The following is a 15,570-nucleotide window of genomic DNA, read 5'->3' as shown; positions in this document are numbered from 1 at the left end:
CCACGGAGCAACTAAGCCCACATGCCACAACTAGAGCCCATACATCACACGACTGAATCCATGTGCTACAGCTAGAGAGTGCATGTGCCAAAACAAAAGATCTGAGGGACCTAACAAAGATCATGCTGCAAGTAAGACCCACTGCAGCCAAATAAATAAAACACAGAACAACCAAACACAAAGCAATTCGAGAATACAAATTTCCTAATGAAAAAGAAAAAACAAAACTCAGGGAACTATGAACCCATACTCAGGGTCTGTGCAGTATATGTTCGTAAATTACACCACAACTAAAAAAAAAGCCACAGATGTGTGCTAAGGATAATGCTTATTTAAATGCATTAGATAAAAAATTAAGTCTTTTGTTAATAATTTTTTAGAAAATTTGGGGAGTTCATGATGGGAAACACATGTATACCCAGGCGGATGCATGTTGATGTATGGTAAAACCAGTACAATATTGTAAAGTAAAAAAAAAAAAAAATTAAAAATAAATAAAAAGAAAAAAATCTTAAAAAAAGAAAAAGAAAAAGAAAAAGAAAAAAAAGGGGAGAGCTAAGGAAATCAAGGGTAAAAATAAGAGCGGAGCAGAGAAACAAAACACTGAACTTAGTCACCAACAGGAAAAAAAAAAATCTTTTCAAAGTCTCAAGTAGTGTTCCTGGAAGAAGTGAAAACAGGAAGGAATAAAGCCGTATATTTGCATAACAATATATTACGTACATTTAAGAGACAAGTTATGTTATAGTAGGCTTATAACAATACCCCATTTTATTTATTTAAAACATTAAATAACATTATTATTAAACATTAAATAACATTATTATTAAGTAACATTATTATTTATTTTATTTATTTAAAACATTTTTAACACATATCAAAATTCACTTATTTTTTTTGGAGGATAACTGCTTTACAATGTTGTGTTAGATTCTGCTGTGCAGCAAAGTGAATCAGCTACACATATACATATATCCCCTCCTTCTGGAGCCTCCTGCCCTGATGCCACCGCTCTAGGTCATCACAGAGCACCGAGCTGAGCTCCCTGTGCTATGCAGCAGCTTCCCACTAGCTCTCTGTTCTACACATGGTAGTGCAATACCCTCATTCTCAAGTTGATGAAATATACAAATTAGTTCAGTGATGTGCCCAAGGATACACAATTAGAAAAGAGCCAGGATACAAATAGATCTCTCAGACTCCTACACACAATTCATCTCACAAAACAATACTCTGTGTGCATAGTGTGTGTGTGGTATATAAAACATAAAAAGAAAAGCCACTGTTAGCTTCATATAGTTAGTGATGAGGCTGCCCGCATCGCCTCCACACAGCATGGATGAGTATAAATGTGCTGGAAACCAACTAAACTCATGAACTAAAACAACCAAGAATTTTTCTCTCTTAAATATTCATCCATTCATAGGTTTAAAAATCTGCAACAAGGTACTCTTGGGTATGCTACATTCTTACAACCGACAGGGCTCTCTGACTAGAAAGAAACATTAAGTATAATTTTAATATTTTAGTACAATTTTCATTATGATTTGGTTGAAGTTAGTTGTAGTTGATATCATAAGTGAAGTGAAGTCGCTCAGTCGTGTCCGACTCTTTGCGACCCCCTGGACTGTAGCCTACCAGCCTCCTCTCTCCATGGGATTCTACAGGCAAGAGTACTGGAGTGGGTTGCCTTCTCCAGGGGATCTTCCCACTTGAAAGATAATGCCACGAGGTTGAATTATCTGTGCATTAATTACTGCAATGTGCTTTTCCAAAATCTTATAAAAAGTGAGGGAGAATGGTAATCTCAAAGGGGTTTCAAAGAAGTTCACAGAGGCCCAAATGTGACTCCAGAGTTAATGGAAGCTTTGGCTGGTCCTGGAAGCTGTATTCTCTATTCTCACTTACAGCCCTGGATTCCTAAACGTGTTAGTAAGATTCTGCATCAAAAGTGCTTTTCATCCCCCCCCGAAACACTCCAGTCACTCCAGCTGTCTAGCCTTAGAGGCTCAGCATGACCTCGAAGCACAAATCACCATCTTGGGCTCACTGGACTTACTCCCAAGTTAAAACACACACAGGAAATGAGTTAGTGTGTATGTCAAAAATCACAAATCACTGCAGCAACCCAAATATACCTTTTGCTTTCCTAAACAGAAAAATTCATTTTACATTATTTAATAAGATATGCAAAATGCAATCAAATGCTAAGTCAGTGGACATTTAGGGATATAATACAGCTGTGAACCACCTGTTTCAATTCAATTGTGACAATCCTTCAAATTTTCTCTCAATCGAAATTTGTATCTTCTTCCACAATGAGAAATACAGAGCAGAAATAGGGCAATAAATGCAAAACCAGAGAGAATATACAACCACCAAAAAAGTACAGTAAAGTGTAGGGTATGGGCTCAAAAACCACAGACAATCCAACCATGTGAGAAAATTATATTCATATTTGAGGTGTATCTTTTAAAGCTTTGTGGACCACAGGTATATAGTTTGCTTTTTAAATGTGTAACATATTACAAAAATTCTCCAAAGTCATTAATCTTCTACAACACAACTTTCAATGGTTGCCTAGCATTTGACTGTATGGCTCCATGATTATTTACTAATCATGTGTCATATACTTCTTATTTCCAATCATTACTATTATAAATGAAGTTAACTTTTTGTTTCCTTGTTTATTTGTTAAGAGGATTATTAGTTCATGTACAACATAAAACGAACACTAGCTCAAGAATGCCATTTTCTTTAAGGTTTTAATCAGGGGGTTGTAAGGTGGGGTCTTTATGAAATCAATGGATTTAAACAGGTGATTTCATGATAACTTCACAATTCCTTTCCATCACGAATCCATGAGCAACCAAGTATACAAAAGATATACTCAATCATACTTGAATTAACAGAGTTTAAAACTGGAATGACTTATTTCACCTATAAAACTGCCTTACTGTGGACTTCATCAATAGTTTATGTAAAATACAAAAAAAAGAAAAGTAGCTGTAACCAAAGGCAGAAATTTCACTCTGGGTTTTAAATAAAAATTTTTGCAAATACGTTGGTGAATATAAGGAAAAATTTCCTTATTTCTTGTACTACTGAATCAACAAAATGAGCAATCAGCAGAAACATAATGAGAGACAGACATCTTAGGAGCTGTCAATAATGTTTCCCCATATCATAGAAACAGGAAAAAAAAAAACCTAACAAATAAATAACATTTCAAGGAAAAACACCCTTTGCTTTAAATCCTGAAAATATGCAAATACAAGAGAGCTTCGTAGGCTCGGAAAACTGGTTCTTTATTCTGCAGAGATTTTTCTGTCAGTGTAACAAGCTGAAAACAAAATATGAGTGACAAGTGCACATACTTAGCTGACGAGGAACACGGAACCCAGCAGTAACCACATTAATCTCTCGTCGAGGTTATGTGACTTCCAGGCAGAAATATTGATTCAGACCTGGTCTCCTGCCACAAAGCTGGACACAGATTCAAATCTGAGCTGGGAAACTTCTACAAAAGTTAACTCCTAACACTTCTTTCAGCTTATCTTGCAAATCAAGGAACTGACTTAACTGGATTAATTCAAACATTAGAAATTTTTAATAAACAGGCTGCTGAAGAATAACAGTATGGATGTACACCTCAACAGATACTGAAAAAACTAGTCCAAATCATCCACATAATTATTCTAGGTTAGATTTTTAGCTTTGTGGGGTTTGCATGCCATCTTAAAATATCACCATAAATCTTTATCATATGCAACAGAAAGAACAATCCTAGGTTAGATTTTTATTCTTCTTAGACGTCTATGTTTGCTTGCATCAAAGGGGAGTTTAGAAAATGCTCTGTATTTTCCCATTCCCACAATTTTCTTCAACTGCTCCTGAAGTTACCCCTACAGACAGTCTTGTATCACGGTCATCAGGTTCTGCATTTCTTCGCCACGCACTGCTCTATGACAAGGTGTGACCTGATCTTCTAAGATAATTTGGTGCTTAATTACAACAGGGAAGCCTGGCCTGCTGCAATCCATGGGGTCGCTAAGAGTTGGACGCAACTGAGCAACTGAACTGAACTGACTGAAGAAAAACACACAGTAATGTTTTTGTTAATTTTTTTCCCCCTTGTGTTTGATACAATGGAAGAAAAATTAAACCCAACTAGTCTGCCTGGGTCTTTGAGTGAAATGAGATTCTATAGATCCCCCATGGTATCTAAATATGTATTTATTTATGTTGCTTGGAAATCAGTGCTTTCTCTCTAGTAGACAATTCCAATTTTGCAACATTCTGGGGAAATTCTGTCTTCATACCTTAAACAAAGTGCCCCTCTACTGTTGGGAAATAACTCCCCATAGGATGCTGACTGCTTCCACATGTTTTGTGAGCAGAGGCACTGGCAGCTTTGGTTCTGGGATAACTTTTCCAGGTATCAGCATAGTGAACAACCTTAAAACATAAAGTTGTCCCCTAGAGCAGAAGGTAGCTTTGTTTATTGGCCTGGGAGACTACAGATGTTGTCTTTCTCCTTGGCAAACTGCTGGTGGGCTTCTAGTCCATTTTAAAAGAGGAGAGTGCCTAAGCTCAAGTGTCTTTGCGTGTAATTCACTCAGGGTCCAGTGAGGCATCACCCCCATGGGACTTGAAGAGTTTCACTATTTTAGTATTCTGGATCCGGATCGACATATATGAGAGCTTTACAGTCTCGGAATCACTCCTACTTCTTGACTCTCATCACTATTTTTCCACTTCCTCTGTTTCACGTTAGGTAATTTCTTCATGATCTTCCTGTCAATTATCTCATCAGATGTGTATAATCCTCCTTTCACCTATCTACTGGGTTTTTAACTGCAATGATTATGTATTTTTCTCTTGTGTAATTCTACTTGGTTCCTTTCCAAATCTTGCTGATCATTTGTGATGGCATCTTATTTCTTGCTCAATGTTTTTTCTTTATATACTTCACATGCATTTGTTTTAGATGCAGTTTTGAGCTCCCTGGTATCATGAGACACAGGGAAATCTAAACCTGTTTGTTTACTATCTCAGATGACTCCGGTGTTTTGTTATTTCCTGTTGGGTAATGTTTGGATTGCTTTGTTGAGTGTTGGGTATGTTTTATGGTATCTTCCTATAAGCTGCATCTGTAGAAATTCTGAGGGCGATAGATTGCTACCTCTTTCTGCTAGAGACAGTTCATGCTTATATCTAACAAGGGCTGCAGGGATCCTCCAATTTGGAAATACATTGCTTTTCTAGGTTAAGGTTTCCATGACCCTGTAAAAACTATAAATCTATAACTTAAATTCATCTGAAAATAAGCTTAAAAAACTAAAACTAGAAACTCCCCCCAAATAAGCTTATAGTAGCAAATTCTTAGGGGAGATGATGATTTCAATGATCACTGGTTTTCCTCCACTTAGAGTAACAATAGAAATGGAGAGATTTCCTTACCTGTTCCCTTTCCTGGTGAGCTAATTTGTTCTTCGGCTCTGACTTTCAGTAAAGGCGTAGCCTAGCTTTAAGAAAGTGTTTCACATTTGGCCCTCCAGCTTTACTCAGACCCCAGGTCCAATCACTTCCTTTCCATCCATGGTCTCTAAGTTGTTGAATTCCTTACCCTGGCACTGCCACGGGGGCAGTCTTGGTCTCCTTTCCACACCCCTCTGGTTTCAAATTGCTTTTTGTAATTGGAAAATTCAGACTTTTTGTCCCTTGGAGAATCTCCCTGATTCTCTTACAAGTTCAATAGTACATCTAAGAAATACGTTTCTCTGATTTATGTTGCATCCAGTCTTTCCTGGTGAGAAGGCTTTCAGGAAACCTGGTTCCTCCCATAAATTACCATTTCTACATTTTTCCCCTTGTATTACACCCCCTGCCAAATGGGTATCTTTTCCTTTTTTGTAAGTGTCTTTTAGAGATGGTTAAAATTAGTTGACCCTACAAGTAAGCAGGAGAAATTTTTGAAATAACAGCTTTGCCGTATATTATAAAATTTAGACCAAAAGCAGTCTGCAATACTGATACAGCTGGTATCATTCAACATATTTCTCAGACTGACATTCTCATTTTCACAAGTGTAAGAAAAAGCATTTTGCTGACCACTGCATATCACACTCCCATGGGGTCTACAGGTAGCAAACATTTCTCTTTGTGAAACATGGGAGAGTTCTTTGAATGCATATCTGATAAAAGAAAAGACTAGAAATCCTTGTGAACCAATATTTATTTAAGAGGCATCATACAATTACTACTACAGGTACTTCCCTTGGTGGTCCAGTGGCTAAGACTCAGTGCTCCCAATGCAGGGGTCCAGTTTCAATCCCTGGTCAGGGAACTAGATCCCACAGCAGGCAACTAAGAGTTTCCATGCACAACTAAAGACCCCACACACTGCAACTAAGACCCAGCACAGATAAACAAATAAATGCTTTTAAAAATTACTACTACATGCTTCTAAGAGAAGTTTCCTTTTATTTTTTTATTTTCAATATGATCACATTTGTATCTCTTTTTTAAAGTTTTATTTTATTTTATTGGCCATGCCACACAGCATGTGGGACCCAAGCTCCCTGACTAAGGATCGAACCCACTTCCTACAGTGGAAGTATGGAATCTGAATCACTGGATCACCAGGGAAGTCTTTCTCCTTTTATTTTTGTTAAATATACAATGTAGCTTCTCACTGATCCCAAGAAGATTTCTCTCTGCTCAGTTTCCTAAGAAAATGACTCCATCCTTTGTGTATTCATTCTAGCCTGTGTTAACTCTTAATAGACTCTTAGGCATCCTAATTTTGGCAAGTTTTGATCAAAGCTTCAGAAGTATATTTTTGATGACTTGAAACACATTTCAAAAATAATCTCAGAATACAGGAAAGACAAATTCAGAAATGAAAACACTGTTGAAATTCTGTGTGTCTTTAAACCAGGGGAGCTCCCAGACTCCCAATCAGTTAAACATTCTCTGATAGTTCATACATTAATACAGATTTATTCTGATTTAAAAAAAAATGAAAACAATTTTTTTCTGCCATTGAAAAATAAAAGACAAAATTATCAAAGAAATCGGGCAAAAGATGACTATTCTATGAAATTAAAGATTAAATTTGACTATAATCTGTGACTATGACTTCAGCTGTGGTGATGGTAATAATTTGGGGGTCATCCCTTAGCAATCCTTAACAAAAGCCTCTAAGTTTCAAAGAATGAAAGTGTACTTGTTCAAGTATAAAGGAGCCAGAAATCACAATGGAGAGAAAAGTCCATTCATGCTCCTCAGTCTGCTGCTCTCATGTCACATGGCCTGCTGCTGCTGCTGCTAAGTCCCTTCAGTCGTGTCCAACTCTGTGTGACCCCAGAGACGGCAGCCCACCAGGCTCCCCCATCCCTGGGATTCTCCAGGCAAGAACATCGGAGTGGGTCCACATGGCCTACATACCTTTAAATCTTCAGGCAGATTTTGTATGTGCCTGGCCAGTCTGGCAGACACATTCAATCTCAGGCTGAAAAACTTATCCAGGATGGTCCACTCAAAGCCACCTTGTTCTAAGACTCACGGACACAGAGATCAGACTCTGTAGTTGCCAAGAGGGTAAGGGAAAGGAGAGGGATGGACTGGGAGTCTGAGGTTGGCAGAGGCAAACTATTACATATAGGATGGACAAATAACAAGGTCCTACTGTATAGCACAGGGAACCATATCAAACCTCCTGGGATAAATCACAATGGAAAAGAATGTTAAAAAAGAATGTGTATACGTATAAAACTGAGTCACTTTGCTATACAACAGAGAGACTGGCACAACATTATAAATCAACTATACTTCCATAAAAACAAACAAAAATCAACACGCTTCAACAAAGTCATCCTGCTCTACATAAGGCATGCTCCATGTTCACGGACACCAGAAGAAGAATCATTTCTGTAAGACTCGCTAGCTGGTTCTGCCCTTTTTCATACTCTGAGACACAGGAGTCCTTATCCTGGAAATTAAAGGAATGGAAAATAAAGACGGATTACTATTTAAGGCCGTGATTGGCTTATTTGGGTATCCTGGTTCTTTAATGGCAAGAGTTGCACCCATACTCTTTGAACATTTCCTCTGGATGCTTTTGATAATGGGATAAAAATACTCTTCAATCAAGGCTCAGTGCTGCTCTGCGGAACAAGGCCGGAACCACTGGCTCCCCCAGGTGCAGGAGGCTAGCTGGGTGGGAGGTGACAACCAGAAAGGTCCCCAAAACTGCCACTCACAAAGCAGGACGAGTCCCTGCATCATGAGTGGGTCAAGGTCACCCATTGGTCTTTCTTAGTCTCACACGTTGTCTCCACAGAAACAAAGAAGGACTCCCCTTAGCACATGCCCTGGACTAGTGTTATGACAGTCTCTTCACTTTAACCTCAAATACAAAACTGTAGCCAAACCCACAGGGAAAACTCCTAAGCCCATGCTATGTAACAGAGGTGAAATCACTTCTTTTTCCTCTTTTTTAAACAGCTCATGCATCTCAATATAAAAAACAAACAATCAAAAAAAAAAAAATAGGCAGAAGACATAAATAGACATTTCTCCAAAGAAGACAGAGGCCCAAGTGGCACAGGAAGGGATGCTCAACATCACTAATTGTTAGAGAAATGCAAATCAAAACTACACCGAGATATCACCTGACAACAGTCAGAATGACCATCATCAAAAAATCTACAAATGATAAATGTTGGAGAGGGTGTGAAATCACTTCTTTCGATTCTCTTCTTTGGTGAAAGAATGGCCCCACAACTCAGGTAGTTAGTACCTCTATAGAACAGAATGCTCAGGTGGTTGTGGTGGCGGTGGGGGGGGGGTGGTTCTTTTTGGGGAGGTGATGGGTAACGGGGCACTATCCAAGGAGAGCAGCCCAATTATAATATACTCTGGGAATCACAAGAGGGCCTGGGTTTAAATACGCCTAGGAGAACACTGTTTATGGTGCAAACACTGACCTTTCCTTTACTGAGAATTTTATGGAACTCACTAAAATCTACGGCTCAGCAGCATCTAATGCATCCCCTTTCACTCACGACTGTCTTTTGTAAGAAAGAAAGGCTTCTTTTAATATTAGAAGCTTATGAGATCTCAGGGGCAATTCTAGACAACTCAGTGGGCAATCTCTTTTCTGTATCCCCAGCATGGTCACAGTGACCACCCCACAGAGGCTGGCACAGACAGCTGCTCACATTCACTGAGACTGGAGATGCTCTGGTACAGTCAGTCATTTTCTGCATGACTCTTGGGGATATGAAAAAATACTTACAGGCGCTACCCTGGTGACTCTGTGGCGAAGAATCCACCTGCCAATGCAGAAGAAACAGGTTCGATCCCTGATCCGGGAAGATCCCATATGCTGCGGAACAACTAAGCCCATGACCACAACTACTGAGCCTGTGCTCTAGGGCCCACGAGCCACAACTACTGACACCTGCATGCCCAAGAGCCCATGCTCTGCAATAAAAGAAGCCACTGCAACGAAAAGTATGTGCTCCGCAACTACAGAGTAGCTTCCCCTCACTGCAACTAGAGAAAAGCCCGAGCAGCAATGGAGACCCAGCACAGCCGAAAATAAATAAATAATTCATTTTTTAAAAGAGAAAAGATACTCTTAGAGGATAAATAATCAGGAGGATAACAAACCAAGAGGAGCAGGAAGTGTTATATACTAGGTATCACACACTTCTTAGGTCCTATAAATGACCACATCTAGGAGAGATTCAGTGACTATTTCCTTTTGATTAAACCAGATGTATCTCTGGGGCATCCTTCACCATTTGGGGGGCATTTTCCACCCACCCTTAAAGATAGCACATTAAACTAGATTATCTGGGGTTTCTTTGAACTATAGTATATGATCATTAGGGCTTCCTGATGGCTTAGACAGTAAAGAATCTGCCTGCAATTCAGGAGACTGGGTTTGATCCCTGGGTTGGAGGGGTCCCCTGATATGACCAGTAACAGCCAAGTTTGAAAAGTAACATCTAGGGACTTCCCTGGCAGTCCAGTGGTTGGGATTTGGCCTTCCAGGGTATGGGGTGTGTGTTCGACCCCAACTGGGGAGTTAAGATCCCACATGCCTCATGGCCAAAAATCCAAAACATAAAACTAAAGCAATACAGTAGCAAATTCAATAAAGACTTTATAAATGGTTCACATCAAGAAACCTAAAAAAAAAAAACAAAAAAAAAACGTTGCATGTATGCTTCTTTCTTATTATCTAAGTTTTTATCAGCTTAGGCACATGTTGTGAAAGTCACTCAGTCATGTCCGACTCTTTGCGACCTCATGGACTATACAGTCCATGGAATTCTCCAGGCCAGAATACTGGAGTGGGTAGCCTTTCCCTTCTTCAGGGGATCTTCCAAACCCAGGGATCGAACCCAGGTCTCCAGCATTGCAGATGGATTCTTTACCAGCTGAGCCACGAGGGAAGCCCAGAGAATACTACTGGAGATTAAAATCTCTTTGTCATACATTTTCGCTAAAACTCTAGCCCACACTTTCTGTGGCATTCTATGATGTACTATTAAGACTTACAGCACCTGACATTTATTAAGTGTTTATTATGTGCCTGATCTAGTGGTAAGCACCCTAGGTGGATTATTTCACAGACTCTTCTCTAACAACCCTATAGCCATTATCATTGTTCAATTTTACAATGAGATCACTGATGCTGAAAAACTTAAACAAGATAATAAGTGGCAGACTGAGGTTATGAACTGAACTCTAGAACTCAGCATACTGACCACACTGTTATGGCCACAGCAAGGTGCTACATACCTAAACAAACCCAGCAACACCTAAACAAACACGGTTCTCCATGAACTCCAAATGACAACAACTCCAAACAACAGAACTTGGACTGTTCTATTATTCCAAAGAAATCACACTGTGTCCAAATTTGTAGGTAGCTGGAATATTTTGATACCTAAATATTAATGATATTATAGTAACTTTTCCTACTGAATAAAGATTTTTGTCTAAAATTTATTCCCCAAAATAAAAAAAAAAAAATCCTGAAAATTTTCTATAGAGATAGATGATTTCTTCTAACCTATCTGAAAGATTATATCAGGCAAAATGGAAATGATGAAATATGTATTTAGGAGATGCTGATACTGAAAATATTCCATGGATCACTCTAAAATTTAGACAAATTCCTATTACCGTGCCATGATAAAATGGACAAGATAATATATTGGATCAAGAAACAAGAACTCAACAGTTCATCTAGGCAGCTCCGCAGTTATGAATAATTTTAATAAATATGCAAAGCTGGTATTCGGCCACATAAAAAAGCTAGTCAATTGTGAACCTGAAATATATTTTCGGAATATAATGTGTCTGTCCTTGGAATTAAATAATTAATGTTCACTTTCATGAATACTACGATTTTTGATTCTATGGTACCTGTCTTTCATTTTGTGCTTTTTTAGGATTAATTTTGATCTCTTCACTGTTTTATCTGTGGCTTTTTTTAATAGATTAATTTTATAGCTCAATTTTTATTCTATGGCTAGGTTCTGAACAGTATTAATAGAATACACTGCCAATCACTTGCCACATGCATCTCTATACTCCAGAGATAACACTGCTGAACTGACTTCAAGGACATGATTGGAAATAATAAATCCTATCGGTGAGTATGTGCTTGGTTGTTCAGTCATGTCTGACTCTTTGTGACCCTATGGACTATAGCCCGCCAGGCTCCTCTATTCTTAGGATTCCCTAGGCAAGAATACTGGAGTGGTTTGCAATTTCCTTCTCCAGATCTTCCTGACGCAGGGATCAAACCTGTGTCTCCTGCATTAACAAGGAGATTCCTTACCTCTGAGTCACCAGGGAAGCCCAATAAATCCTATATGCAGCCTGGCAAATAGAGACAGGAAGACACGGAATACATGTAGAAATAAATGGATCTAGAGAACCCAAGGAAAGCTAAGGAAGCGACCACTCAGCTTCTGTAACTGAACAGGGACATGATAACTACCTGCTATAGCCTTAACTAGTGGGCCTTGCTCAAGAGGCTGGTTCAGAAGTTACGTGTTAACTAGGACTGGATTCTAAAGTCTCCAGATCTGTCTCGGTCTCCAGGATGAAACCAACACTTACCAAGAATGAAACTTAACACCCTTGCGGCCTAGCTAGGTAAGAAATCAGGTTTGGAATGCAATATATTTTCCAAGACTGAATTTTATAATTACATTCATTATAAATACAAAAAGAAGATAAGAATAAAAGTGAAGAGAAGAGCACTAAACACTCAATTTCAGATCCTGTCTGGTGGTTTTAAGGTACCTCTGCTGCTGCTGCTGCTAAGTCGCTTCAGTCGTGTCCGACTCTGTGCGACCCCAGAGACGGCAGCCCACCAGGCTCCCCCGTCCCTGGGATTCTCCAGGCAAGAACACTGGAGTGGGTTGCCATTTCCTTCTCCAATGCATGAAAGTGAAAAGTGAAAGTAAAGTCACTCAGTCACGTCCGACTCCTAGTGACTCCATGGACTGCAGCCCACCAGGCTCCTCCGTCCATGGGATTTGCCAGGCGAGAGTACTGGAGTGGGTTGCCATTGCTTTCTCTAAGGTACCTCTAAGCCTGTTTAAATTACAGCCCAACAGTTACAGAGTACTTACCAAGTGATGTGAACTAGTTAGCACTTAGTGTGTATTTTCTCACTTAGTTCTCTTAACAATGCAGTTATAATATAGCACCATACCCAACTGTCCTACAGCATGGTACAATTCGACTGATAACATAAAATGAATTATTATTAACTCCATTTCACATACTAAAAAATATATGTAAGGCCAGCTAGTTGTGAGGTGCTTAGGATCTAAGCAAATGGGTAAATCAAAAGGTGCTAATCTGAGCCTTCCTATAGGTTACAATCTCATAGGAAAAATGCATTACATCATCACACAAATAAATGTAACCTTACAGGAGCAGTAAGTGCTGAGAGAGGTATGAGGTATCCTGATACCAAGTAGCTGGTAGAATAATGTGGTGAACTGGATGGAGCTCAAACTTTGCAGTGAGACTGCCTACGTCTGAATTCTGTTTCTATCCCATTATCAATCATAACCCTGAGCAAGTTATTTAATCCCCTTGGAGAGATTTCCCTGGTGGTCTAGTGGCTAGGACTTGGTGCTCCCAATGCAGGGGACCTAGGTTCGATCCCTGGTTGGAAAACTAGATCCCACATGCTGCAATGAAGATGGAAGATCCCGTGTGCCATAATTAAGACAAAGCACAGTCAAATAAACAAATATAAAAAAAGTAATTCTCTTTGGAGCAGTGTCTTCTTCCATAAAAATCTAGATAAACAGCACCTATATCATACAGTTGTTACAAAAGTGAAGTGTTCAACAAACAGTTGTGGTTGTCTTCTGCTATTACAATGATTTGACCTTGATGGTCAAATCAGAACAGCAGGGATTAATCAGGCAATAGATGAGGACAGGTGTGTGGTAGGAGCGATATTTAGACAGAGGCAAAAACACATGAAAAGATTGGACGAGCAATAGACCATATTAACTAGTTAGGTTATCTTAGATCTTTTAATCACTCTGGGATTCAATTTCTCCATCTGAAAAATAAGGAGGGGCATTAGATTATCCCACTGGTTTCGCAATAAATCCTCTGAAACAGACTTTCATTGAACATTTTTTTCTTTTTTTTTTGCGGCATGCAAAACCTTAGTTGCAGCCTGCGGCATCTAGCTCCCTGACCAGAGATAGAATCCATGTACCCTGCATTGGGAGGTCAGCGTCTCAGCCACTGGACCACCAGGAAAGACCCTTTAATTGAACCCATTTGACTCCTTTCCCTGGTTCTAAATGCCAACTGATCCTCAAATGTAAAGTTTAAGAACATCTCCATTTTATCTCCTTTCTGATCCCCTTCGTCTCATCTCTCTTATTATTAACTTTGCCATACCTCTAAATAAAAACAATCACACTTGCAGTGACCTCATTTTTTCTTTCTTTGAAGGTGGTTCCCATTTTTCCAGCTGTCACGTCAATTTTCTGCTTCAGGAACATCATCCACGGACATGATTCCAGGTAGCTATGTCCTATTGAAGGGTGTGCCGTGTACAAATATGGTGGGAAATGTGTTGAAATTTACCAAACGACTGATATATAACATCAGACGTATTTACAGCCATAAGAGATGTTAATTCAATGCACAGTAGTGGGCTCTTCCATCCACACTGGTTTGTACTGCTTTCTACAGGAGTTCAAGTGTCATTATGTCAATCTAGTCTGTTAGAACTTTTTGCAAATTACAGCTGCCTAAGTACAAACTTCAGAATATGCAATGTCAGTGCAATTAGAGGTTATTTTCAATAACTAAATATTAGACCAGGTGACTCAAGAGTAAAACCCATAACCCTGTAGCCCTTAATTCATTACCCAAGTCAAACAAGTTCAGAGCATTTAAATAATATACTCAGGATAATACACCTACCCAAATGTCAGAGCTGTGATTCAAACCCACCTTTCAGCTCAGTTCAGTCGCTCAGTCGTGTCTGACTCTTTGCGACCCCATGAATCGCAGCACGCCAGGCCTCCCTGTCCATCACCAACTCCTGGAGTTCACGCAGACTCACGTCCATCGAGTCAGTGATGCCATCCAGCCATCTCATCCTCTGTCGTCCCCTTCTCCTCCTGCCCCCAATCCCTCCCAGCATCAGAGTCTTCTCCAATGAGTCAACCCTTCACATGAGGTGGCCAAAGGACTGGAGTTTCAGCTTTAGCATCATTCCCTCCAAATAAATCCCAGGGCTGATCTGCTTCAGAATGGACTGGTTGGATCTCCTTGCAGTCCAAGGGACTCTCAAGAGTCTTCTCCAACATCACAGTTCAAAAGCACCAACTCTTCAGTGCTCAGCCTTCTTCACAGTCCAACTCTCACATCCATACGTGACCACAGGAAAAACCATAGCCTTCACCCTAAAAAGACCATGCAAGTTCTCTTGTAGTGTCTTCTTGAAATTAACCTTCCTTCCTCTCTTCCTTCCTTTTCAAATTACTATTTTGCTTTTTATCTGTTATTCATCAACTTACAATTTGGAATTTCCTAAAGGTGCTGAATCTTTCAGTGGTTGGCACTGTTTTACTCATTCTATGGAAAGCTGATGTCTATTTCTCAGATCAGAAACAAGCCTCCCTCTAATGGTGACACTGTATTCATAAAAGCAGCCATCATCTCATCTCCTCCTCCTCATTCTTGCTTGTCCTCCTCCTCCTCATTCTTGCTTGTCCTCCTCCTCCTCATTCTTGCTTGTCCTCCTCCTCCTCATTCTTGCTTGTCCACCAGGAGTCTGAACAAGGCAGAAGTGCTGGTATTTAATAGTACTGTCTGTTTTAGCACACAGACTGAGAGAGGTCCTCAGAAAGTGGAGCTTGATCACAAATGGCTTCTAAGTCAAAATACTAAATTATAAAACTAGGGCCCAGATAAAGCAGTTCCTATTCAGGCTTATGTAATATGAGTCAAGTCAATAAACTGTTTTCTAAAGCTGACCAAGTG

At 39.6% G+C, this 15,570-nt stretch overlaps 1 protein-coding gene across 13 annotated transcripts in view; it reads right to left on the bottom strand.

Moving 5' to 3' along the window:
* The window catches only part of RSU1 (Ras suppressor protein 1), a 208,150-nt gene that overhangs the window by 59,423 nt on the left and 133,157 nt on the right, over positions 1-15,570 (bottom strand). For 2 of the 13 annotated variants that reach the window (XM_086334190.1, XM_086334195.1), the window contains one exon: positions 9,305-9,341. The exons of 8 other annotated variants lie outside the window; for them this stretch is intronic. In XM_086334190.1, the coding sequence (XP_086190316.1) occupies position 9,341 (1 nt within the window). In that variant the 3' untranslated portion in view covers positions 9,305-9,340. Of the gene's footprint in view, positions 1-6,483; positions 7,997-9,304; positions 9,342-13,171; positions 14,991-15,570 lie in introns of those variants that run through there. 3 more of the 13 variants (XM_086334191.1, XM_086334193.1, XM_086334192.1) reach the window with 3 other exon arrangements.

Source organism: Bos grunniens, chromosome 13 (assembly GCF_055505025.1).
Source record: "Bos grunniens cultivar Pamir isolate PY7600 chromosome 13, Bosgru_T2T1.0, whole genome shotgun sequence".
Lineage (NCBI taxonomy): Eukaryota > Metazoa > Chordata > Mammalia > Artiodactyla > Bovidae > Bos > Bos grunniens.
The sequence above is the reverse complement of the archived record's forward strand: the minus strand, read 5'-3'. Positions and strand labels throughout refer to the sequence as shown.